The 23,993-nt window shown below is 51.6% G+C and overlaps 1 protein-coding gene across 1 annotated transcript; it reads right to left on the bottom strand.

Annotated features, from left to right (window-relative positions):
- Positions 1–1,006: 1,006 nt before the first annotated feature.
- On the bottom strand, positions 1,007–12,502 carry LOC130611845 (kinesin-like protein KIF18B). The gene is made up of 8 exons (XM_057433032.1): positions 12,259–12,502; positions 10,000–10,167; positions 4,121–4,296; positions 3,740–3,850; positions 2,098–2,295; positions 1,734–1,910; positions 1,256–1,326; positions 1,007–1,137 (listed from the first exon to the last, which is right to left on the bottom strand). The coding sequence occupies exons 1-8, from the start codon at positions 12,500–12,502 to the stop codon at positions 1,017–1,019; spliced, it is 1,266 nt and encodes a 421-aa protein (XP_057289015.1). The 3' UTR covers positions 1,007–1,016.
- Between the last annotated feature and the right edge of the window lie 11,491 nt (positions 12,503–23,993).

Here is a 23,993-nt window from a genome sequence, read left to right as displayed (position 1 = left end):
TCTGTGGCACGGAGTTATGGCGGGGGGGGGCACTGAGACCGGTCCCTGCCAGGCAGGAGGCAGCGGGCGGGCACTAGGACCCCGTTGCAGGAGGCAGAGGGCTGGCGCTAGGGTCCTGATACCGGAGCTATGGGGGGGGGGGGGGGGGGTACCGGTCCCTGCCAGGCAGGAGGCAGCAGGCGAGCACTAGGGCCATGAAGCGGGAGGCAGCTGGCGGGGACTAGGACCCAGATACCGGAGCTACTGGGGAGGGGGCACTGGGACCGGTCCCTGCCAGGCAGGAGGCAGCGGGCGGGCACTAGGACCCTGTTGCTGGAAGCAGCGGGCGGGCACTAGGACCCTGATGCGGGAGGCATCGGGCTGCCACTAGGCCACCGTTGCGGGAGGCGGCGCGCGGGCACTAGGACCCTGATTCCGGCGCTATAGGGGGGCGGGCACTGGGACCGGCTCCTGACAGGGAGGAGGCAGCGGGGGGCACTAGGACCCTGATGCGGGAGGCATCGGGCTGCCACTAGGACACCGTTGAGCCCCAGGTTCTTCTGGGCCCTGCTCATCACCCCAAGCCCTCCTGTGCTGCCCATCCCTTCTCTCACCTCGCCCTCCGATTCCAACTGCATCTGAACAGGAAAACCAGCCTGCAGCTCCTGCTGCTCTCCCTCATCCTCCCCCTCATCATCAAGGGACAAGCATGGCTTTGGCGCAGCTTCCTCCAACCTACAGAAGCCAGAGAAGCAGGCACTGAGCCAGAGAAGATCCTCTGCTGAAGCACCATTTTGCATGAGAAGTCTTGGGATGGATCAAACACAAGATTGGGCCTTTGCAACCCAGCTTCCCTTGGGGCTTGTGTGCTCTGCTCCAGCAGGTTCAGAACTGAACCCAGCTGCAGTTGAGATGATGCTGCACACCAGCAGCTCCTCTGCTTCCTGACAGGCACTAGGCTCTCACCAGCACTAAAACCCTGCAGGGGACACCAGGAGGTCACACACAAAAGCTCTGTTGCTCCTTTCACCCCAGCCTCACCTGGGCAGCTCCACTGGGCTCACGCTGGAAGGAGCCTGTGGCCCTGCTGCCTGGTTCTGCGCCACTCGGGCACCATCCTCATAAGCACGAAGCTTTGCCCGCAGCTCTGCCACCTGCAAGGAGGGATCTTCTGTTGCTCAGATGGTTTTATGACCCCTGGAGCTCAGAGGTTTGCATCCCAAACAGACCACAGCTAAAGACAGAGCCCTGTCCTCCCCACCAGCATCTCCCCTTCCCTTTCAGCTGCTCACACATCTCCACATATCCACAGAGGTGGGAGTCAGAGCTGCACGTGCTGCTCTTCAGCTGCAGAGACAGGGACGAGACAGAGGTTAAAGAAGCACTGGGGCAGCACATACCCTCTCCTGACACCGGAGCAGGGCAGCTCTTCAGCCTCCTCCAGGATGCAGGGTCCCCATGGAGCCCTGGGCTGGCTGCAGCAGACACAATCTGTTTTCAGGGACCTATTGCCACAGTCACAAGCCTTTTTAGGCTTGGGGCTGGGGAGCTTTAGCAGAAGCCTGGGCACACACTGTCTGCAGCTCCATCAGCTGCTTTCTGCCCAGAGCAGCACCCCCAGGGCTGGAAAACTCACGCTGGAGAAGGAAGGCTCCCACTCACCTACCCCAGCATGCAGCAGACTCCCTCCCATCCAGTAGCAGCTCCCAAACACACACAACAAACACATCACCCCCACCACATGAGCTCCTCACCAACAGCTTGATCTCCTTGACCCTGCTGGCATACTTGAGCGTGTTGTAGGTGTCCTCATAGGCCAGCACAGAGGGGCTCACTGCCGCCACCATGATGCTGCGGCAGTTGCCACCCAGGCAGTCCTTCAGCAGGCGTGTCAGCTTGCTGTCCCGGTACAGGATGTGGCTTTTCTTGCCCTGGAGCAAGAGAGCCAGGATCTGCTCAGCTTTTGGCCCCCGGGCACTAAGCTCCTACCCCTGAGTCACAAGGGGATGGATGCGCTCACCCCACAGCACCAGCAGCACTGAAACTTGAGGACACCACTCACATTCAGCCAGCCCAGGGAGCCAGAGCCCAGCAGGGCCATGTGGGAAACAGCATTACCTTTGCATCAGCCAAGGCGTTGATGACGTTGATGAGGGCCAGCAGCGAGCGGTTGATGTTGGCCCCCTCCCGCAGCCGCTCTCCCCTGCTGTTGGCGACCGACGCTCGCTCTGAGCCTGCCAGGTCCATCAGGCTCATCTTGGCCACCTTCAGACCCTGACTGAGGCTGCCAGTGCAGTCCTGCTGCTTCACGTGGATCTGTGAGGACAGAGATGGGTGAGGCTGCAGCTCGACAAGGCACATGGGGTCGGCGATTGGAGGCGGCTCAACAGCAGGGCAAGAGGGTGATGTTTGGAACAGGATGGCCAAGTGGATCGTGTGGGCTGTGAGGCAGAGAGGAGCCTGGCACGCCAAGAAGACAAGCCAAAATCTCAGTGATGACACAAGCAGCAAAACCATGAAAGGGATCCTGCAGGAAGTGACAGAGCCATAGAAAATAACCAGCATCTCCTATGCTTGGTGCACAAGCAGGGCAGAGCCGGCTGGGTCCACAGAGGGCCAAACACCACCCAGAGCCCCAGCTCCAGTGCATTTTGTCAAACTCAAGACACCAATGGGGGGCTACAAGCCCCCAAAAGACAGTGGCTCTCTGTGCCCCTTTGCAGGCATCAGCCAGGGCTTTCCGTCCTGAGCCCAGATCCCAGCTGGTGTGGGCAAGGAGAGACACAGTCACCAAGACTCGTCAGGCAGCATCGCTCCGTCACTTCATGTTCTGCATCCCTAAAGGTCTCCCTGGAGAATGCAAATGCTTTCTCCACAGCCTTAAAACACACTCAGCCCCCTAGGAACAACACCTGCATGGACTGGAGGTGCCATGGGACTGCTGGAGCCCACTAACAGGTCCTGCATCCTCACCGGACTGTGGCTCGCCTGCCAGGAGGCAAAGCTGGCAGCGGGAAGGGCACATTCCCAGCACAGCGAAGGGATTCACAGCAGGCAGGAATCCAGCACCCACCAACAAACCCAGCTGGGATGCCGCCTGGAAAAGCATCCAGACACCTGGACTTCCCTCTGCAAGCAGCCACGGATGAGACACCAGGTTCAGACTGAAACTGCAGTCAGAGCCCTCCGTCTCCCCACGCAGCCATGGCTGCCCTGCTCATTCAGGAGAGGGCCTGGCTGCAATTGAAATCACCTGGCAGGTGTGCATAGGAGAGCACCACCAAACTGGGGAGCCCATTTACAGAGCCCCTGAGGGAATTTTTCTCAGGAACTACTCTGCGGGAGTAATTCCCAGCTCAGCGCCAAGGAAGACATGATGAAGGAGACAGCCTGCTCAAGGCACGAGCACAAACCAGCCCCTTTGCTCTGGGACAAGTTTTAGGTACAGCTGCCACACGTTGAGTCAACAAGAGTCAAAAGCACACAGTGAAGTTTCAGCCCCAAGGGGCAGAGCACCAAGCTGAGAGCATGGAGCTGGCCAGGAGGTGTGGCCACCAGTGTGACCAGTACGTCCCGTCCTGCAGCAGCGTGGCCAGGGCCCTGTTCAGCCCCATACCTCTCTTTGCAGGGCTACAACCGCTCTGCTTTACCCCGTGGCACATGAGGAGCAGTGGCAGGAACCCCGGTCCTGGTATGGCCTTGCTTCCTCATCTCTTTTTAAGCACAAACCCCCAGTGACACTGCCTCCAGCAGCCCTCACCTGGAAGATGGCATGCAAGCAGGAGGAGACAGCACTGGCATCAGTGGGATGCTGCGTCCGGTTTCTGTTGCCATTGGCCAACATCTCCATGAGCCGCTCTGCTGATGCAGGCTGGGACAGAACAGGGAGAGGGATGATACCAGTGTGCCCCACCTGCAGGCACAGACACAACCCAACACAGAGCACCAACAGCTCTGGCATCCTGCAGCATCGTGGGCCTCGTTTCAGCTCAGGCTCATGTTTGCTGCCAGCCAAGAGTTGTGCAGGTGGCACCCCCCTATCTTCAGACACCCCCTATCTCCAGGACACATCTGCTTTCAGAACTGGTGGAGGTGCAGCATTGCCCATTCTTATACCTGGTGTGCCCATTTTAATGCCTACCTGGTGGAAGGAGAGGCCCTGAACCACAGCTCCTCGCTCAGGATCCTCCCGGATAGCTAGAGGTCCCTTGGGCTCCAGCAGGTCATAGATCTGCTCGTTGTACACCTGAAGCAGGAAACTCAATGTAAGGCTGAGGTTTGGTTCCCCAGTGGTGAGCAGGGAGAGGAGCTTTGTACCTCAGGGTCACACATGACCTTGTGTCCCGCTCCCAACACCACCTGCAGGATGTCACTACACCCAGAGCAGCTGATGGTGCTCTAGCTGACAGCTCAGGAAGGCTTTCAAAGCAACTCACTTTGCCACAGCTCCTCTAAAGCCTTTCCAGCCAGGAACCCTTCCACAGAAAATATATGGACTCAGTCAGAGATCAATCTGATCAGACCAAAGCCGTTTATTGCAAAGCCTTAACTCTTTATATACTATTGCTTACATGCACTTACAGGGATTTGGCGTATTATGATTGGATACATGTCTTGAACACCCTTAGTGACTAACAACCAATTGGTTAAGCACAGGTGTGAGAACTTGACCTCAAAAGCTTGCCAACAGTCCACAGTTCTCATAACTCAGTGAATTCCAGATTCTTCTTATCTTGCTTGCTTAAGCTTCCTTGGGCCTCTCATGGCCTTGCTGTATCTTTTGGGATTAGTCAGAGTTCATGCACCAAATATCCATTCCCCTGGGAGAACACTGTCTCCACAAGAGGCTGTGCTTGTGTCTGCACAGAACGAGGGCTCCGACGGATCCCCACACGATGAACCTGTCCGTTTATACAAGTGACGGCTGCCAATGAAGATTGGTGCCAATTCACTGCCGGTTTGAAGTTAACCCGTGGGAACTGTGCCCAGTTAACCGGGCTCTTCTTGGAGAATCAGTCAACAGAGAGCGTATCCTTGCGGGAGCAACCAGGCTTTCCAGCCACTGGGAACAGACTGGGAACATTTAAGCCCGGAAAGGGAACCACTGGACACCAGGGCTGCTTTGAGACGTTGATTCTGTGAGGCACAGCTCACTACAGAACAGAACGGCTGTTGGTTTTTATTGTTGGCTCAAGAGCATGGGTATGAAGGTTTTGCTGGTATGTTGTCCTGGGTTCAGCAGTAGCAGTCATTTTTCCCCTTCTTGGTAGCTGGTGCAGTGCAGTGTTTTGATTTTCGGCCTGGGAACAGAGCTGATAGCAATGTTTTGGTTTGGCCAAGGACTTTGTGAGCCTCATGCTCTGCCAGGGAGGAGGGGAAGCCAGGAGGAAGCAGAGACAGGACACCTGACCCAAGCTAGCCAGAGAGGTACTCCATACCACAGCACGGCATGCCCGGGGGGTAACTGGGAGTTATCTGGAAGGACACGGGGTCTTCTGAGTCGGACTCGTTTCTCAGCGGGTGGTACCGTGTTCTCTTCCCTTGTCATTTTCTCTTATCATTGTTGTCGTTGGTGGTAGCGGTGGTGATTTGTGTTGTACGTTGGTTGCTGGACTCTTCTTGTCTCAACCCATGGGAGTTGCACTCTTTCAATTATCCTCCACATCCCTCCGGGAGCAGGGAAGGGGAGAGCCCCTGGGGTGGGGGACACAGGCCTCGGTTGCTTCCAGCCCGGCACCTCTCACTGGGAGTCACTGAATGAGCTGTCTGGCTGGGTTTAAACCATGACAGGCAGGCACTATGGGACAGGCTCTCTGGGGCTGGCTCTCTGGGGCGTGCTCTCTGAGGCAGTGCTATGTGGCAGTACCTGGGGCAGAGCTATGGGTCAGGCTCTATGGGTCAGGTTCTATGGGACAGGCTCTATGGGACAGTCTCTATGGGACAGGCTCTATGGGGCAGGCTCTGTGGGGCAGTACCTGGGGCAGGCTCTATGGGGCAGGCTCTATGGGGCAGGCTGTATGGGGCTGGCTCTATAGGGCAGGATCTATGGGGGAGTGTCGTGGGTTCAGCAGTAGCAGTCATTTTTCTCCTCCTTGGTAGCTGGTGCAGTGCAGTGTTTTGACTTTCGGCCTGGGAACAGAGCTGATAACAATGATGTTTTGGTTTGGCCAAGGACTTTGTGAGCCTCATGCTCTGCAAGGGAGGAGGGAAAGCCAGGAGGAAGCAGAGACAGGACGCCTGACCCAAACTGACCAAAGAGGTATTCCATACCACAGCACGTCATGCCCAGGATGTAACTGGGAGTTAGCCGGAAGGGCTGGGAGACTGCAGGGTTGGAGGAGGTATGGGTCGGTGCTTGTTCGGGCCTGGGGAGTGAGTTATCGGTTGGCTGGTGCTGAGGTGTTGTATTCTCTTCCCTTCTATTTCCTTTATCATTATTGGTGGTAGCAGTAGTGATTTGTGTTATACCTTAGTTACTAAACTGTTCTTATCTCAACCCATGGGAGTTGCATTCTTTTTGACTCTCCTTTCCGTCCCTCTGGGAGCAGGGGGAGGGCAAGAAGGGGGGGAAGTGAGTGAACAAGCCATCTAGCTGGGTTTAAACCAGGACAGGGAGGCTCTATGGGATGGGTTTTATGGGGCCGACTCTATGGGGCAGGCTCTACGGGACAGTACCTGTGGCAGGCTCTATGGGCCTGACTCTATGGGGCTGCCTCTATTGGGCAGGCTCTATGGGACAGGCTCCATGGGGCTGGCTCTATGGGGCTGGCTCTATAGGGCTTGCTCTATGGGACAGGTTTTATGAGGCAGGGTCTATGGGGAAGGCTGTATGGGGCAGTACCTGGGGCAGGCTCGATCTGATTGGCCCGCAGCTGCAGCCACGCCCCCCTCCCGTTGCCGTGGTTACCGGATGCTACCAGGTGGTGCTGTGGTACGGCCGGGGGGCGGGGCCAGCGCAGGAGGCGGGGCCAAGGAGCGCGGGAAAGGGAGGGGGTGGGGAAAGGGGGCGGGAAAGGGAGGGGCCGGGTTTGGGCTTAAACTGCGCTTGAATGGGTTCAAAGTGGGTTTCCCAAAGTGGGAAATGGGGAAAACCGCATGGAAATGGACAAAAAGGGATGGAAACCGGTAAAAACAGACTAAACCCGCATCACCCCCAGCACCCATTGAAACAAGGGGGCACAAAATCACAAAATGGAATATAGAAACCCTTATAATTAGTTTTAAGTAATGTTAAGTTTGATGGCTTTGTAACAGCAGCAACGGAAAATCACTGAGGTGCATGACGCAGAGAGAAAAAAAATAGACTACAGCTTAGAGAACAGAATTCTCACAAGAGAAATCGTTGCAGTTGACATAGTTGTAAGTAAAAGTTTAGAAGAACAGGACACGGGGATAAGGAGTATCTGGGAACCGCAGGTGTCCAGGGTGGGCTACAGTTCAACTACCTGATAAGTAGGAGGATAGGAGGATTATTATGTCTCTGGTGCTAACGAGCCAATTAAACTGATGTGAGCATCTACTGCGCGTGCTTCAAAGGCTGCCAGAAGTGATGAAGATCATTGGAAGAAGTAAACGATCCTCAGAGACCACCACCACCACCACAATTCTGCACGCAGGCGGGGAACCTCCTGGAAAATTATGTCACCCATACGTAGCCTCGTGAATAGGTATGTATGCCCAGTGGCTAGAAAAGGACGGCTTGCGTGGCAATTGAGAGACACACGTTAGGAGGAGCCCGTATCTCCTGGCGCCGCAATCAAGAATACCTGCTTGTCAGCTTGAAAACTCTGTTGGCAAGTTTGTTCCTGGAGTTTTCTCCAAATCACCATAGAGCCCCCAACACCCATAAAACCCCATCACCCATAACACCCATAGAACCCCCAGCACACACAGAACCCCCAGCACCCATCACACCCATAGATCCCCCAGCACCCATAGAACCCCCAGCACCCACAACAACCAGCATCCTGGTTTCAGTGCCTCCTATGTCCACTCAAGCCCGATTCCAATGGGAGATGATTCCAGCCCTCAGGGCCATTCCCACATGGATGCTCCAGCCATGTCCTCATAGCCTCCACATCAGAAGCAAAGACAAAGGAGGTCGGAGCATCTTCCACCCCATTCCATTGTCCCAGCAGCCCCATAGGGAAGAGCTTCTGAAGATCTCCCCTTTTTCCATGGGATCAAGGAATGGGAAAGATCCCCAAAGCTTAAAGAGTTGGAAATGGGATGACCTCAAAGAACAGGATTGGAGGGGGCATTCCAAGCTTCTCTTTCCCAAGTCTGGGAAGGAGATGCGGCGGCATTCCTGAAGGAGCGCGGGCTTGCCTCCCATCCTGGTGGATTCCATGGAGCACCAAGAAGTAAGTGCTATTCCGGGTCTATGGAAGCTGCCATAGCAGTGGATCATGGATCATTGGATCATGGGATCAGGAGCTTGGACAAGACCCTCAAGGACACCACGAAGCCCCCCTCTATCCCTCTTTACTCCATGAGGAAGGCCCTTTCCAAGCCATTCCCATTGGGAAGAGCGACCATGACCTTTCCGAGAGGCTTGGAGGCATCGTTCCCAGTTTCTCCTGGACATCCACCTCCGAGGAACGCTTCTGGGAAGGAATCTCCATCACTAAAGAACGAAGAGCAGAAGGGGTCCCATCGCTTGGATTCTATCCCAGATTCCCAACAGGAATTGAAGCAGGGAGATACGGAATGAACCTTGGACACATGGAGCTTCAGAACCTATCCCAGGGGTCCTTGGGATGGGAGCTCTTCCCTGTGGGAAAGATGGGATAATGGGAAGCGGGAGAGATCCCATCCATGCTGGTGGTGCCGTCAACCCAAGCCAGCTCTGCCGGCCTCCTAAAGGACACCGCAAGCATTGGGTCTAATGCAAGGATGAAGTCCTTGGGTGCCCAGCACCCACCTGGATGGGACCCCAGCACCCACCTGGATGGGACCCTAGCACCCACCTGGCACCCTAAATTCCATGGGTTTTCCAGGGGGTGGCGTTCCGCTCCTGCAGAAGGGTTTGGTCACCTGGATCAAGTGGAAGCACATTCCTAGATCATGGAACGGGACGGATGGAGCTTAAAGTGCAGCCAGGGCCACCTTGCACTGGAGCAGGTTGCTCCAGCTTGGCCTTGGCGATGGGACATCTCCCACCTCCTGTGGTCCCACCAGCCTCATGGGGAAGAACTTCCCAAGATCCTATCCCAAGATTCCCATTGTCCTACCAGCCTCATGGGGACGAACTTCCCAAGATCCCATCCCACGCTTCCCATGGTCCCATCCCTCCAGCTCCTCCTCCTCCTGATGCCCCCATGGACCCTGAAGGTCCTCTCCAAGCTATTCCAGGATCCGTGGACATTCCCAAGACCCCTTCTCTGGCTGTTCTGAAGACAAGGCGGACCATGGGCTACTCACCTTGCTCCTTGTAGATGTGGCCTGAGACAGGGATCCCAGCCCATCTGCTTGGATGGAAGCAGCCTCCATCCATGATCTCCAGGAAGTTCTCATCCCAACCAAGTCTTCCCACCAACGGACAATGTTCCCGCGGGAGCTCCAGGAGGAGAAGACAACCCCGGGATAAGAGGGACACGACTGATTCCAAGAGGTTGACGGCTCCCTATGGATGGAGCTCCAATAGGGCCACCAATGAGGGAAGGGTGCTCCAACCCACCCCTATGTCCAGAGCTCTTCCCTGTGAGGGTGGTGGGATGATCAGGATGGGTTGGATGGAGAAGCTGGGGCTGCTCCATCCCTGATCCAAGGCCAGCTTGGAGCACCCTTTAGAAGGTGGGCTCAAGGAGGAGAGTATCAGAAGCTATTATGGGATGTAACGCAGTGGTTGCACTCTACCTGTGACCTTGTAGGACATTGGGATGGGTTGGATGGAGAAGCTGGAGCTGCTCCATCCCTGGCCCAAGGCCAGCTTGGAGCATCCTTTAGTAGAAAACATCCTTCTAGAGGAGAACATCAAATGCTGCTCTTATGGGATGTACCAAAGTGGTTGCTCTCTACCTATGACCTTGTAGGACATCTCCCTATAGGAAGTGAGATCTTCTCCGTTGACCAGCACCAAGTGAGGACACTTCTCCATGGCTTCCTTGAGGGACATCGACTTCTTCACTCCATGGCGCCAGGCTTCGTAGTTACAGGTGACCACGAGGGACTTGTGCTGCTGCACCCCTACAACAAGGAGGGCATTGCCTTACAGCACCCATAGAACTGGACATAGAGCACCCATAGAACCCCAGCACAATAGCAGCCCACAGCATCCACAGAACCACCAGCACCCATAGAACCCAAGCAGCAATAGCAGCCCCAGCACCCATAGAACCCACAGCACCCATAGAGCCCACAGCACCCATAGAGCCCCTAGCACCCACAGAACCCCCAGCACCCATACAGCTCACAGCACCCATAGAACCCCCAGCACCCATAGCAACTACAGCACCCCCAGAACTCCCAGCATCACCAGTACCCACAGAGCCCCAGCACCCACAGAACCCCACTGAACCCCCAGCAGCCATAGAACCCGAGCACCAATAGCAACCCCAGCACAGGCAGAACCCGCAGCACCTATAGAGCCCGCAGCACCCACTGCACCACCAGCACCCATAGAACCCACAGGACCCATAGAGCCCACAGCACCCATAGCATGAACTGCACCCGCAACACCCCCACCACTGCCAGCACCACAACAGATCCAGCACCTCCAGGACCCACAGAACCCACAGCATCCATTGCACCCCAGCAGCCCCAGCCCCCATAACACCCCCAGGGCACCGATAGAAACCCCAGCATACTCAGCACTATATAGCTCCGGTATCAGGGTCCTAGTGACCGCCGGATGCCTCCTGCCTGGCAGGGACAGGTCCCAGTGCCCCCCCCATAGCGCCGGTATCAGGGTTGTAGAGCCCACCCCCTGCCTCCCGCCCAGGTTCCTAGTGCCCGCCCGCTGCCTAGTGCCGGACAGGGACGGGTCCCAGTCACCCCCCATTGCTGCGATTCCAGGGTCCTAGTGCCTCCCCGCTGACTCCCGTCTCAGGGTCCTAGTGCGCACCCGCTGCCTCCTGCCCGGCAGGCACCGGTCCCGATGGCCGCCCCTATAGAACTCCGGTAACGGGATCCTAGTGCCCGCCCACTACCTCCCTCATAGGGGTCGTAGTGCCCGCACGCTGCCTCCTTCCTGGCAAAGACCGGTTCCAGTGGCCCTTCCTATAGCGCCGGTATCAAGGTTCTAGTGCCCGCCCGCTGCCTCCCGAATCAGAGTCCTAGTGCCCGCCGGATGCCTCCTGCCTGGCAGGGACCGGTCCCAGTGCCCACCCCTATAGCTCCGGTATCAGGGTCCTAGATCCCGCCCGCTGCCTCCCGTAACACGGTCCTACAGCCCGCCCGCTGCCTCCCGCAACCGGGTCCTAGCGCTCGCCGGCTGCCTCCCGCCAAGAGTCCAAGTGCCCGCCCGCTGCCTCCTGCCTGGCAAAGATCGGTTGCAGTGCCCCGCCCTACAGCGCCGTTATCAGGGTCCTAGTGTCCCCCCGCTGCCTCCCGCATCAGGGTCCTAATGCCCGCCGGATGCCTCCTGCCTGGCAAAGACCGGTCCCAGGCCCCCCTCCCATAGCGCGGTATCAGGGTCGGGGTGCCCGCCCTCTGCCTCCCGCATCAGTGTCCTAGATCCCGCCCGCTGCCTCCCGCATCAGGGTGCTGGTGCCCGCCCGCTGCCTCCTGCCTGCCAAAGACCAGTTCCAGTGCCCCTCCCTATAGCGCCGTTATCAGGGTCCCAGTTCCTCCCCGCTGCCTCCCGCCCAGGGTCCTATCGCCCGTCCGCTGCATCCTCCCTAGCAGGGACTGGTCCCGATGGCCGCTTCTGCAGCGCCGGTATCAGGGTCTTAGTGCCCCCCCCACAGCGCCGGTATCAGGGTTGTAGAGCCCGCCCCCTGCTTCCCGCCAAGGGTCCTAGCGCCCACCCGCTGCCTCCTGCCTGGCAGGGACCGGTCCCGATGCCCGCGCCTAAAGCGCGGTTATCAAGGTCCTAGTGCCCGCCCGCTGCCTCCCGAATCAGGGTCCTAGTGCTTGCCGGATGCCTCCTGCCTGTCAGGGACCGGTCCCAGGGCTCACCCCTATAGCTCCGGTAACAGGGTCCTAGATCCCGCCCGCTGCCTCCCGCCCCAGGGTTTTACTGCCCGCCCGCTTCCCCTCGCCCCAGGGTCCTATTGCCCTCCCACTGCCTCCAGCACCAGGGTCGCAGTGCCCCTGAGGCAATCCCCCTAAGGGCACTGAGGTCGGCCAAGGTGTTGAGGTTGACCAAGGCGTTGAGGTTGGACAGGTCTTTCAAGTTGGCCAAGGCATTAAGGATGGCCAAGGCATTCAGGTTGGTCAAGGCACTGAGGTTGACCAAGGCACTGAGGTTGACCAAGGCGTTGAGGTTGACCAAAGCGTTCAGGTTGGCCAGGGCATTGAGGCTGACCAAGGTGTTCAGGTTGACCAAGGTGTTGAGGTTGGCCAAGGCACTGAGGTTCATCAAGGCGTTATGGTTGACCAAAGTGCTGAGGTTGCCAGAGGCACTGAGGTTGCCAGAGGCACTGAGGGTGGCCAAGGTGTTGAGGATGGATGAAAGCACTGAGGTCGGCCAAAGCGTTGAGCTTGGCCAGGGCGTTGAGGTTGACCAAGGTGTTGAGACTGGCCAAGGCCAATCTCAACTGCTGAGGTGAGTAGCTCAAAAGAGGATGCCTTGAACACCGGAGAAGGGAGATCAGCGTCCAGAAGCCTCAACTCAGAGCGGCAAAAGCCACTAAGGGAACCTCAAGTCCGACAGGACCTGCCAAGGAGCCAGCAGCTCAGCTGATGCGATCAGGTGACTCACAGGGGGAGGAGAAAAGAGGAGCGGCACCAGCCCTGAGTGGGTGCACAAGTGACCAGGAATGCAGTGAACACAGCAGGCAGAGTGGGTCGAGGCAGAGTAGGCGAGCAGGATGGTGAGCACTCGTCGTATGACCAGGGCCCGGACCGAGAGCTCTGCTCTGCCTGCCCCGGTGGTGGCCAGCATAGGCACCCACACAGAGCCGATGGCAGGGGAGGCTGCAGTGCAGAGCTTGGAGTGTAGAGAGCGCCTGCAGTGGTCTTGTGAGGGAATGGCGCACAATGGGCAGGGCTGCACTCGGTGCTCCGTGGTCGAGGTCCTTCTGCAGCAGGTGGCTGAGCTGAGGGATGCCTTCAATAGGCTGCAAGATGTCAGGGAAGCTGAGAGTAAGCAGGAATGCTTGCTCCCGGCCCAAACTGTGCAGGGGCCTCAAGCGTCCCCTCTAGTTCATGGAGGAAAGAAGGAAACCGTTAACCCGGGAAGCTGGGAATTAGTGACAAAAAAAGAACAACAAAAAAATGAAGAAGAGGACAACAAAAAGCAAGGGGCGTCCTCCTAAATCTCTTGTCCCCACGCAGAACCGCTTTGCTGTTCTGAAGGGGGGTAATGAGGAAATGCACTCAAGCCAGAAACAGCTGGCTTATGCACTGGTAAAGAAGATCTCTACTGGTGCTGCCAGGAAAAAGTGGCAGGTGTAACAGTAGGGGACTCTACTTTGAAAGGGACAGAAGCACTCGTCTGTTGGCTTGACCCCGTCTCAAGGGAGGTGTGTTGCCTACCGGGGGCACGGATCAGGGATGTGGCAGAGAGGCTGCCTGCTCTAGTAAGTCCCACGGACTATTACCCACTCCTGGTGATACATGTGGGTGGCTAGGGATACAGACAGTAGTAGCCTGGGGAACATAAAGAAGGACTACAGAGCACTGGGAGAGGTGGTTAGGGGCTCTGGAGCCCAGGCAGTCTTTTCGTCCATTCTCCAGGATACAGGGGAGGACCTGAAAAAAAGCCAGGAGGATTAGCCAGGTTAATAACTGCTTAAAAGGGTGGTGTCATAGTCAGGGGTTTGGGTGCCTAGAACACAGGACCCAAATGTGCAGGCCAGGTGTAGTGGGGGCTGGTGGAGCTGGTCTGATCAAGAAGGGAAAGAGCAGTTTTGGTAGGAGGCTTGCCAGGCTGGTCAAGGAGGCTTTAAACTAGATGTGTTGGGGGAGGAGGGCATCAGGTTACAGGCTACTTAGAAAAGACAGGCCTGGCAGGCGGGGAGGTGCAGTTGCCCTTTATCTTAGGGATAGGCTGGAGAGTATGGAACTCTGTCTGGGGACAGGTGAGCAGTTAACAGAGAGTTTGGGGGTCAGGGTTAAAGGGAATATAGCTATGGGAGACATTACTGTGGGGATCTGTTACAGACCGCCTGATCAAGGAGAACCTGTGGATGAAGCACACTATAGGCAGATAGCAAAAGCCTCACGCTCACAGACCCTTGTTCTCATGGGTGACTTCCACCACCCTGACATCTGTTGAAAGCATGGTACATCCCGCCACAAGCAATCCAGGAGGTTCCTCGATTGTGTGGAAGAAAACTTCCTTCTGCAACTAATAGAGGAGCCGACAAGGAGAGGTGCCATGCTTGACCTCGTACTCACCAACAGGGAAGGGCTCATTGGAAATGTGACGCTCCAGGGCAGCCTTGGATGCAGCGATCATGAGATGGTCAAATGTGAGATCCTCAGGACAGTGAGAAGGGTGTGCAGCAAGCTCACTGCCCTGGACTTCAAAAGAGCAGACTTTAGCCTCTTCAAGAACCTGCTTAGTAAGGCTCCATGGGATATAGCCCTAGAGGGCAGGGGGGCCCAAGACTCTTGGTTGATATTCAAGGATCATCAGCTGCAAGCTCAGCAGTGTTGCATCCCAACTAGAAGGAAGTGCAGCAGGAGGGCCAGGAGACCTCCTTGGATGGATGAGGAGCTCCTGAGGAAAATTCGAAGGAAAAAAGAGGCTTATAAAAGGAGGAAGCAAGGACAGGTGGCATGGGAAGAGTACAGGGATGTTGTCCGAGAATCTAGGGACCAGGTTAGGAAAGCTAAGGCTCAGTTAGAATTAAACTTGGCTAGGGATGTTAAAGATAACAGGAAGGGATTCTACAGGTGCATAGCAAATAAAAAACAGACAAGGGAGAACGTAGGCCCCCTCAGGAAGCTCTCGGCAGAACTGGCTACACAGGATTTGGAGAAGGCTGAGGTTCTGAATGACTTCTTTGCCTCTGTCTTCACTGGCAAAGGCTCTGACCAAACCACCCAAGTCTTGGAAGGCAGATGCAGGGACTGTGAGAATGAAGACCTTGCGCCCACTGTAGGAGAGGATCTGGTTCGAGACCATCTTAAAAATCTGAATGGGCACAAGTCCATGGGTCCTGATGAGATCCATCTGAGGGTCCTGAAGGAGCTGGCGAATGAAGCTGCTAAGGCACTGGCCACCATATTTGAGAAATCATGGCAGTCAGGTGAAGTTCCCGACAACTGGAAAAAGGGAAATATAACCCCCATTTTCAAGAAGGGGAAAATGAATGACCAGGGAATTACAGAGCAGTCAGTCTCACCTCTGTGCCTAGCAAAATCTTGGAGCAGATTCTCCTGGAAGGCATGCTAAGGCACATGAAAATCAACAAGGTGCTTGGTGACAGCCAGCAGGGCTTCACTAGGGGGAAATCCTGCCTGACCAATTTAGTGGCCTTCTATGATGGGGCCAGAGAACTGATGGACAGGGGTAGAGCAGTTGATGTCAGCTACCTGGACTTGTGCAAAGCGTTTGACACTGTCCCACACAACATCCTTGTCTCTAAATTGGAGAGACATCAATTTGATGGATGGATCACTCAGTGGATAAAGAACTGGCTGGATGGCCTCACGCAAAATGTTGTGGTCAATGGCTCAATGTCCGGCTGGAGACCAGTAACAAGTTGCATCCCTCAGGGATCGGTGTTGGGACCGGGTTTGTTTAACATCTTCGTCGCTGACATGGACAGTGGGATTGAGTGCGCCCTCCTCAGCAAGTCTGCCAATGACACCGAGCTGTGTGGTTTGGTTGATATGCTGGAGGGAAGTAATGCCACCCAGAGGGACCTCAACACACTTGTGAGGTGGGCTGATGCCAACCTTGCGAAGTTTAACCATGCCAAGTGCAAGGTCCTACACACCTGGGTGGGAGCAATCCCAGGCACAGCTACAGGTTGGGCAAAGAAGAGATTCAGAGCAGCCCTGTGGAGAAGGACTTGGGGGTGATGGCTGATGAGAAAACGAACACGAGCAGGCAGTGCACACTTGCAGCCCAGAAAGCCAACCGTATCCTGGGCTGCACCAAAAGGAGCGTGACCAGCAGGTCGAAGGAGGTGATCCTGCCCCCCCACTCTGCCCTTGTGAGATCTCACCTGGAATATTGTGTGCAGTTCTGGTGTCCTCAACATATAAAGGACATGGAACTGTTGGAACAAGTCCAGAGGAGGCCACAAGGATGATGAGGGGACTGGAGCACCTCCTGTAATGAAGACAGGCTGAGCAAGTTGGGGCTGTTCAGCCTGGAGAAGAGAAGGCTGCGTGGAGACCTCAGAGCAGCTTCCAGTATCTGAAGGGGGGCTATAGGGATGCTGGGGATGGACTCTTCATTAGGGACTGTAGTGATAAGACAAGGGATAACAGGTTAAAACTTAAACAGGGGAAGTTTAGTTTGGATATAAGGAGGAAATTCTTTCCTGTTAGAGTGGTAAGGCACTGGAATGGGTTGCCCAGGGAGGTTGTGAATGCTCCATCTTTGGCAGTGTTCAAAACCAGGCTGGACGAGGCCGTGGGTGATATGCTTTAGTGTGAAGTGTCCCTTCTCATGGCAGGGGGGTTGGAACTAGATGAACTTAAGGTCCTTTCCAACCCAAACTATTCTATGATTCTGTCGTAAGAGCTTCAAACCACAAGTGCTGTCATGAAAAACACTTTTCTTACTCAGCAGATCGAAGTGGAATACAAAATACAAAGCTCAGCTTCAACCGTCATCATTGTGCCCATGCTATCGATTACAATAAAGTAGCAATAATGCTAGGAAAAACGCAATCCCAGATCCATCTTTTCCTTTCTAGGACAGCTGAGGACTGTGTGAGAAAGTACAACCTGAGCAAGCTGAAGTTAAACTAGTAAACGTCAGAAGGAATGTGCAGGAAAAATATTTCAGAGTCAGAACTGAATGCAATAAACACCTAGAACTAAAGATAGTAGAAAAGATCACTTCTTTTGGATTTTTGTTCTGGCTTGGTTTTGGTAGGTGTCCTGGGTTCAGGAGTAGCAGTCATTTTTCTCCTTCTTGGTAGCTGGTGCAGTGCTGTGTTTTGACTTTCGGCCTGGGAACAGAGCTGATAGCGATGTTTTGGTTTGGCCAAGGACTTTGTGAGCCTCATGCTCTGCCAGGGAGGAGGGGAAGCCAGGAGGAAGCAGAGACAGGACACCTGACCCAAACTGACCAAAGAGGTATTCCATACCACAGCACGTCATGCCCAGGAGGTAACTGGGAGTTAGCCGGAAGGGCTGGGGGACTGCAGGGTTGGAGGAGGTATCGGTCGGTGCTTGGTTGGGCTGAGGGGGGCAAGTTATCGGTCGGCTGGTGCTGAGGTGTTGTATTCTCTTCCCTTGTTATTTCCTTTACCATTATTATCACTGGTGGTAGCAGTAGTGATTTGTGTTATACCTTAGTTACTAAACTGTTCTTATCTCAACCCGTGGGAGTTGCATTCTTTTCGATTCTCCTCTCCGTCCTCCCTCCGAGAGCAGGGGGAGGGCAAGAAAGGGGGGGGAAGTGAGCGAACGAATTACCTGACTGGGTTTAAACCACGACAGTAGGGTTTTCTTTTTTTTTTTTGGTTGTTCGTTGGTTGTTTTTCTTAACGGAGTTATGTACAAATTTATTACTAGGGGAATGGATCCCTGTTCAAACAGATACTCAATATATGACTAATATCAGAAAAATAAGATAAGTCCTCAATACAGGAAGATGAATTGCGGAGTTAAATGATGGTATGCTGCAGGCAGGGATTACCAGTCACATGGTACGCAGAAACAAACTTGCACCCTCTCTCCCATGCAGTGAAATAAATAACATGATTTGTAGGCTGGTGTCAAATGTCACCATGTCTTTCCGAGAGTAGCGTATGACAGCACCACGGACTCAATTATGATTTGCTTAGCTGCAAAGCCAACCAACTTAAAACCAATCTGAACAAAAACCAAAGCAAAATAAATGCCTTTTGTTGGTAAAAAAACAGATCAACAGGTGAGAAAACAGAATAGGAAAAAACATTGCACTGTCTCACATTAATATAACAAAAATCAGAAACTCTAGATGTCACTAAATGCAATGAAGTTTGAGAGCCATACTCATAACCAGAAACCTTATCTGTCTGCATCTGCAACATTTTGAATGAAAGCCAGGTTGCAGTAGCATGGAAAATATTTGCTAAGGTGGACGCTTCTCAAGCATTACACACTATTTTTGACAGTCAAAGAAGCCAACATTTTCCCAAGGCTCTGTGAATCAAGTTTGAATTTGATGACTGATTTCTTCAAAGATGTGACGACAGTTGGCAATGATCCAGCCCAATGCTGCTGGGAATGAGCAGGATTTTCCCCTGAACCTGCTGACAAATTCTAGGGCCCCAAGCAGTTCCAGTGAAGAGCTGTTACTGACTCTCAGTATTGTCTCCTGTTGACGTCAGTCGGTCAGAGAGCTTTAGACTGGCAGAAAGGCCAGAAAAACCTAGAATGGAAAATGAGGAAAGGCAGACTGGAACATGCCGAGGAGATTGACAAGAGACTGAAGTTCTGTGCACGGCTATTTCAGCCTGAAATCTGGAACAGAATCAGATGGGAAACTGCTCAGGGACAGAGAGACTTTCTGTGGCAGAATGGTTAGAGAAACAAAGCTTAACTCTCAAATCTGTGAAGGCAGAGAATGAGAACAACTCAGAACATGGGGGAGTGGGGCAAGAGATGGCAATGGGGAAGGCCAAAAGGAAAAGTCACTACCAGGAATTCTACCTTTCACAAAAGGATGAGGGCCTGTCTTGGTAACCCTGCTGTGTCTTTAACTTGATTTTTGCATATATAAAATTTATTTTGTTATGCTTATTTAGGAAAGGCATGTGCTCCCTTCTTTAATATATCCTACACCAGGTGCAAGGTTCTTTTTATTCCTCTGGAAGATAGGTTGGACGTGTGCTGTCTACAATAGTTTTTTCTAACGTATTCACATTACATGTAAAAAGCTATTAGAAAGAAGCTGCGAAATCAGCCAACAGAACTCTGAACCTCAAGTCTACCGACCAAACCTGAATATCAGCTGCATCTATTAAGCAGTGGGCGGTGGGAGGGGAATAGGTTTATTCTTAAAAACAAAGCCAGAAAGAACTGTGATTACCCAAGTAATTTCAATCTTCTATTTTTGAAGGTGTCACTGTTAAATTTAAAACACTGACATACTGCATAGTGAAAAAAAATATGTTACAAATACAATTAAATATAAAAAACTCCAAAATTAAAAATTGGAGAAATGTTATTCACAGACAAAAAACAACCCAACCCAACCCAACCAAAAAAGGGGGGGGGGGGGGGGGGGGGGAAGAAATCTAGGATAAAATTTTGACCCTTCAAAGGAAATTAAAAAAAAAACCACCAATACCTTATTGACTTCAGTGAGGGTAGGATATCACCTACTAACGACTCAGTTCTGACAACACTCTAGGCTGTGCAGTCCATTCATTGGAAATGCTGTCATGAATGAGAGAGGCCTCAGATTAAGAGCTTCATGCTACCTTCCTTTCTGAAATGTTTTTAAGCACCGGATTTGCAACGATAGCCTACAGCAAGTCTTCCAGATGACCCACACCGCCTACCACTAGACATGTATACACAGTGCCGTCTCAGAGAAACCATATTCTAATAAATATGGCTTCTAATTCTAATAGTGACACACTTTATTTTTACGCTATAGGTCAAACCGCTCTTCGGCACACACATTTGATATAGGTCAGACCTAGTAATTTCACTTAGCACATGCTAAATGGATAGCAGACAGTTAAACTGTTTTTTTGTTCTGAGGCTATTCAGATGTTCTGACTTAAAGCCATCAGCCAAAATACTCACTTTCAATGAAAGTCAAGAAAAACATACTTGAAAAATATTTTACTCGCTCACCGCTCAATCCACAAAAAACTATGAAAGTATCAGAAGTGATTTTTTAATCACTTGTAAGCACTGAGTTGTTAAAACTAATGTCTCCCTTGATACTTGACCAAGCACATCACAAATAATAACCACGACTGTTAACTTGTCTTAACGAAAGTCTCCAAGGATATAGCGACTGGCTGTAAACAACTGACCCAACAGCTTCTGCTGAAACGTGCGTGAGGACTGCACAATTCACAAAGGTATTCTCTGCCTCATGCCTCCTAAGTCTTATTGAACAAAATACAATTAAACAGACAATGCACCATAAAACAGCAACAGAGGAGCATTCACAACAGATTTTTCCATCTATCAAAACGGGGTGTAACCACTGCCTATTTAGAATGATTCTTAATCTTACCCACAAGCTCTGCACATTCGCTGTATATCGTATATGGGCAAGAGCATCTAAATCAAATGTTTATGGTACACTGCAAAATCTACTTGATATTTGGGTAGCAAAAGTGAACCAATTTTCATTAGATATGCAGCATCTGTAGAAATTCATTCTTTTTATTTAGGTTTGTAAAAATTATTTACAGAATCTAGTTCTGTATGTGTCAATTATATTTAATTTGAAACATTTTTAATCCATTTGGGGTTAGCTTAACCTCCTGACTAAATATCCATTTTTATGAGAATATAACTTTTTAATACAGAGGAATGTCTTGAGAATTGGTTGTTCAATGTTTTTCCTTTACTGGCAGATGCTAGAGTAGAATTTATTATATGATTAAAAAAAAACGCTCAACAACCTAGCTTTAATATTTTAGTTTTACCTTTAAAATCTTGTGTTCTTATGTTGCCTTTCCAGTCTTTATCCCCAAAACTCACACATAGGCTTGTTGTCTTAAGACCAGTGAAAGTTCTTCTATTAATTTTTCTAGTGACAAGCAAGCAAGAGTGATGAGTATGTTTCCACCTTTATTACTCATTTTTCACCCCTTTGGGAAGTAAGACGATGATCCCTGATATGGTCATTCTGTGAATCTATTCCCACTGTAAGTTAAAATCTTGTGTCCACTTAAAGATGACTAACACTGAGTGATCTACCGTTTTTTATTTTTTCCCAAAGGCTACAGTAGCCTTCCAGCTAACAAATCACACTAGTCAGTCTGAATTTTCTACTCATTAAGTTTAACCTTTTAAGCCTTTTTTTATAGCCGGTTGTATCACATTACCATTTCCTCATTATCCTACCAATGCCTGCTGTTAACTATATGCCAAGTACTGCAGCACTCCACCTTTTTAAGGAAACAGGGTCTTTCACCTGAAATACCCAAGAAAGGCATTAACCATTTCTACTTCATCTTCTGTTTTGACACTCCGTGATTCTGAAAGAATGCGTAAGTTCCCAACTGCGGTCATACAGTAACTGTCTGGCAGGGACACACCACTTCATATCTCATGAGGAAAAAAATATTAACCATATTTTGAGATATTCATAACCTAGGAACAGATCCAACAGTGGCAAAGAATTATGCTCTCAAAAAAAAAAAAAACAGGCAATAAGAAATTCTAAGCTATGCTGGCTCATCTTCATTCAAAGATTACACACCTGTAATATCCCAGAGTGGCTTACAGCTGCATGGGTCTCACTTGGAAAAGGTATCATATGATCCGGAAAAAAGCTCTGTAACAATAACAATTTGTATCAAAGTTCAAGAAAAATAAATATAAAACTTCCTATCCCTTTTGGATGTAAAATTAAAGTTCTCCATGCCCTGCAAGACACTCCAGGTTCTCTGATCCAGTAATTCACATTTACCTTACTATTATTCCTAAACTTGTGGCATCTGATAAATCATTTGCTGAAAACTGTAAAAATTTTGAAAAAACATCACCAGTTTTTGGAAGCAAGGGGGTTTCCTACACCAGTACCTGGCCCTTAGTGCTGTTTTTCTAGTAGTAATTTCTATTGCTGTTGACATGTAAGAGTTGCCTCGGGGTTCAACGGGCTGCAGAGCAGGGGCAATATATGCCAACAGTGTTTTCTATTGCTTTCCTTACACTAGAAACCCAGCAAAACATTTTGGAAAAACTTCCATTAATAGAGGATAAGTCCTAACCACTTTGTGTATGAGTATCAGATCTGACAACATCAGTAGGTTATGGTTAAAAAGTCCACATTTAAAGTGTTGATTTCATTATCACAGAAAGCTCAGGGGGCAATTTATGGACAGACCTGCAGCTGGGGAGTTCAGTACAGTCATGCAAATATGAACCAGGCAAGAATGTGATCACTACTTATGAAGTTTTCTCAAGGTCTGGACAAGTTCGAGGCTAATATTCCCTTGACCAGCCAATGTTCAGTGACCTTCATTTCTAATAAAACTGAACTACTGGTAGGGTGGATTCATATCAACTCATTTCTGATAAAGCATCCCTGCTACACCTGGGTCCACAGTACCCAGAAGAATGACTCAACAGAAACAGTAAGGTCTCTGAGCAATCACAGTTGCTTATGCTAGTCATATCTGCATGTCTGCCACACTCCACAGCTGGTTCCACGCACCGGTTAACCAACACACTTCTTTGAAAGCTCTATGTTGGGGAGCATATTATTTTCTCAGAGAAACACAGGTGGAGAAAGAAAAAAAACTCAGATCACTTGGATCTTTTGTTATCTTAATATTTACCTTTTCATCCTTTTCACAGGTAGATAATTTGAGCTCCCTTCCACTGTTCACCTTTCAAGTCCTCATACATTTCTGCTATTCCTCCCTTTGACATCTGAAGCAAACTGGCTTTACAAGAGACAGCATTGGGAGTGACCCAAACACACCATGCATGTGAGCAATCAACGGTGAACTCCTCCAGCTGAGCCAGGACTGCTTCCACGGCCTTTGTCATCAGCCACAGCCTGAATTAGCAACATTAACCTTTGGCAATACCCTTGAATTAGGAGTTGTCTTTGCTCTCCTTCCATTCCTTACATACACTAACTCTGGCTTCACTTCCACTTGCTCCTAACAGGCTACAGCTGCTCACAGCCCTTTGTGTCAGCTGTCATTTAGCTGCAGCTGTGAGAAGCTGCCACAGGGCACCACTGGCCCATAACATCCGATTTTCACTTAAACAATAAAATCCATCCTTGCTACAGATGCCCCTCCTCACACTGCTTTATTTTATGTTTTGCTGTCACTTGACAGAAACTTCACTCAATTTCAATCACTTTATTTTGTTGCAGGTCTATGTGCAAACATCAATAAAGTTAAGCCCATGCCTGCATGATGTTTATAGCTGAGATTAATTAACAGCTGAGCTAGTGGAGAGGCAAAGATGTGTTCCTTGGCCTCCCTCTGCTCAGCTTTGGGCCAAGACAGGAGAGCACGCCTGCTGTCCTGTGACTGGTCACTGCGCTAAGGTGGTTGTGTGCTCTCAGAAGCCCCAACAGAAGGTGGGGATGCTCAAAGGCTGGTAGTTGCGAAGCAGAGGAGGAGAGGTGGGCAGGCTGCCTTACCTTTCCTGGGCGGTAGTCTGCTGGCCCTGGCTTCCCTGCTTTGTCTCCTCCAAGGCTGCTTTTGGTTCCATCGTGTACATACATGGTAGGTCCTTTTCCATAGATGTCCAGCTCCACCTTGTGGAAAGCAGCAGGACCTGGTGTCTGTAAGAGAGGCAGGGAGGTTGCTGGGTACACAAGTGTTCTGCTGACAGGCAGGGTACTCAACAAAACGATCACACCCTAGCTATGTATCATGCAGTGGATGAAACAAGCACACTAAAGCAAACTGGGCAGATATCCCTGTATAGTAAATAAGTAAAATAATACAAATTGTGTATAAAAATATAAGTAAAGTACAGAGGACAACTGGCAATGCACCACATCAGTACTGCATAGAGAGAACAGAGACTGAAGAAACACAGCAGCAGTCAGAACCCAACCATCCTCCAGG

Source organism: Pezoporus wallicus, unplaced genomic scaffold (genome assembly GCF_028554395.1).
Source record: "Pezoporus wallicus isolate ANWC-B61680 ecotype Strahan unplaced genomic scaffold, APGP_CSIRO_Pwel_v1 contig_7808, whole genome shotgun sequence".
Classification (NCBI taxonomy): domain Eukaryota; kingdom Metazoa; phylum Chordata; class Aves; order Psittaciformes; family Psittacidae; genus Pezoporus; species Pezoporus wallicus.
Note: the sequence above shows the minus strand (reverse complement) of the source record. Positions and strands in the feature narration are given on the sequence as shown.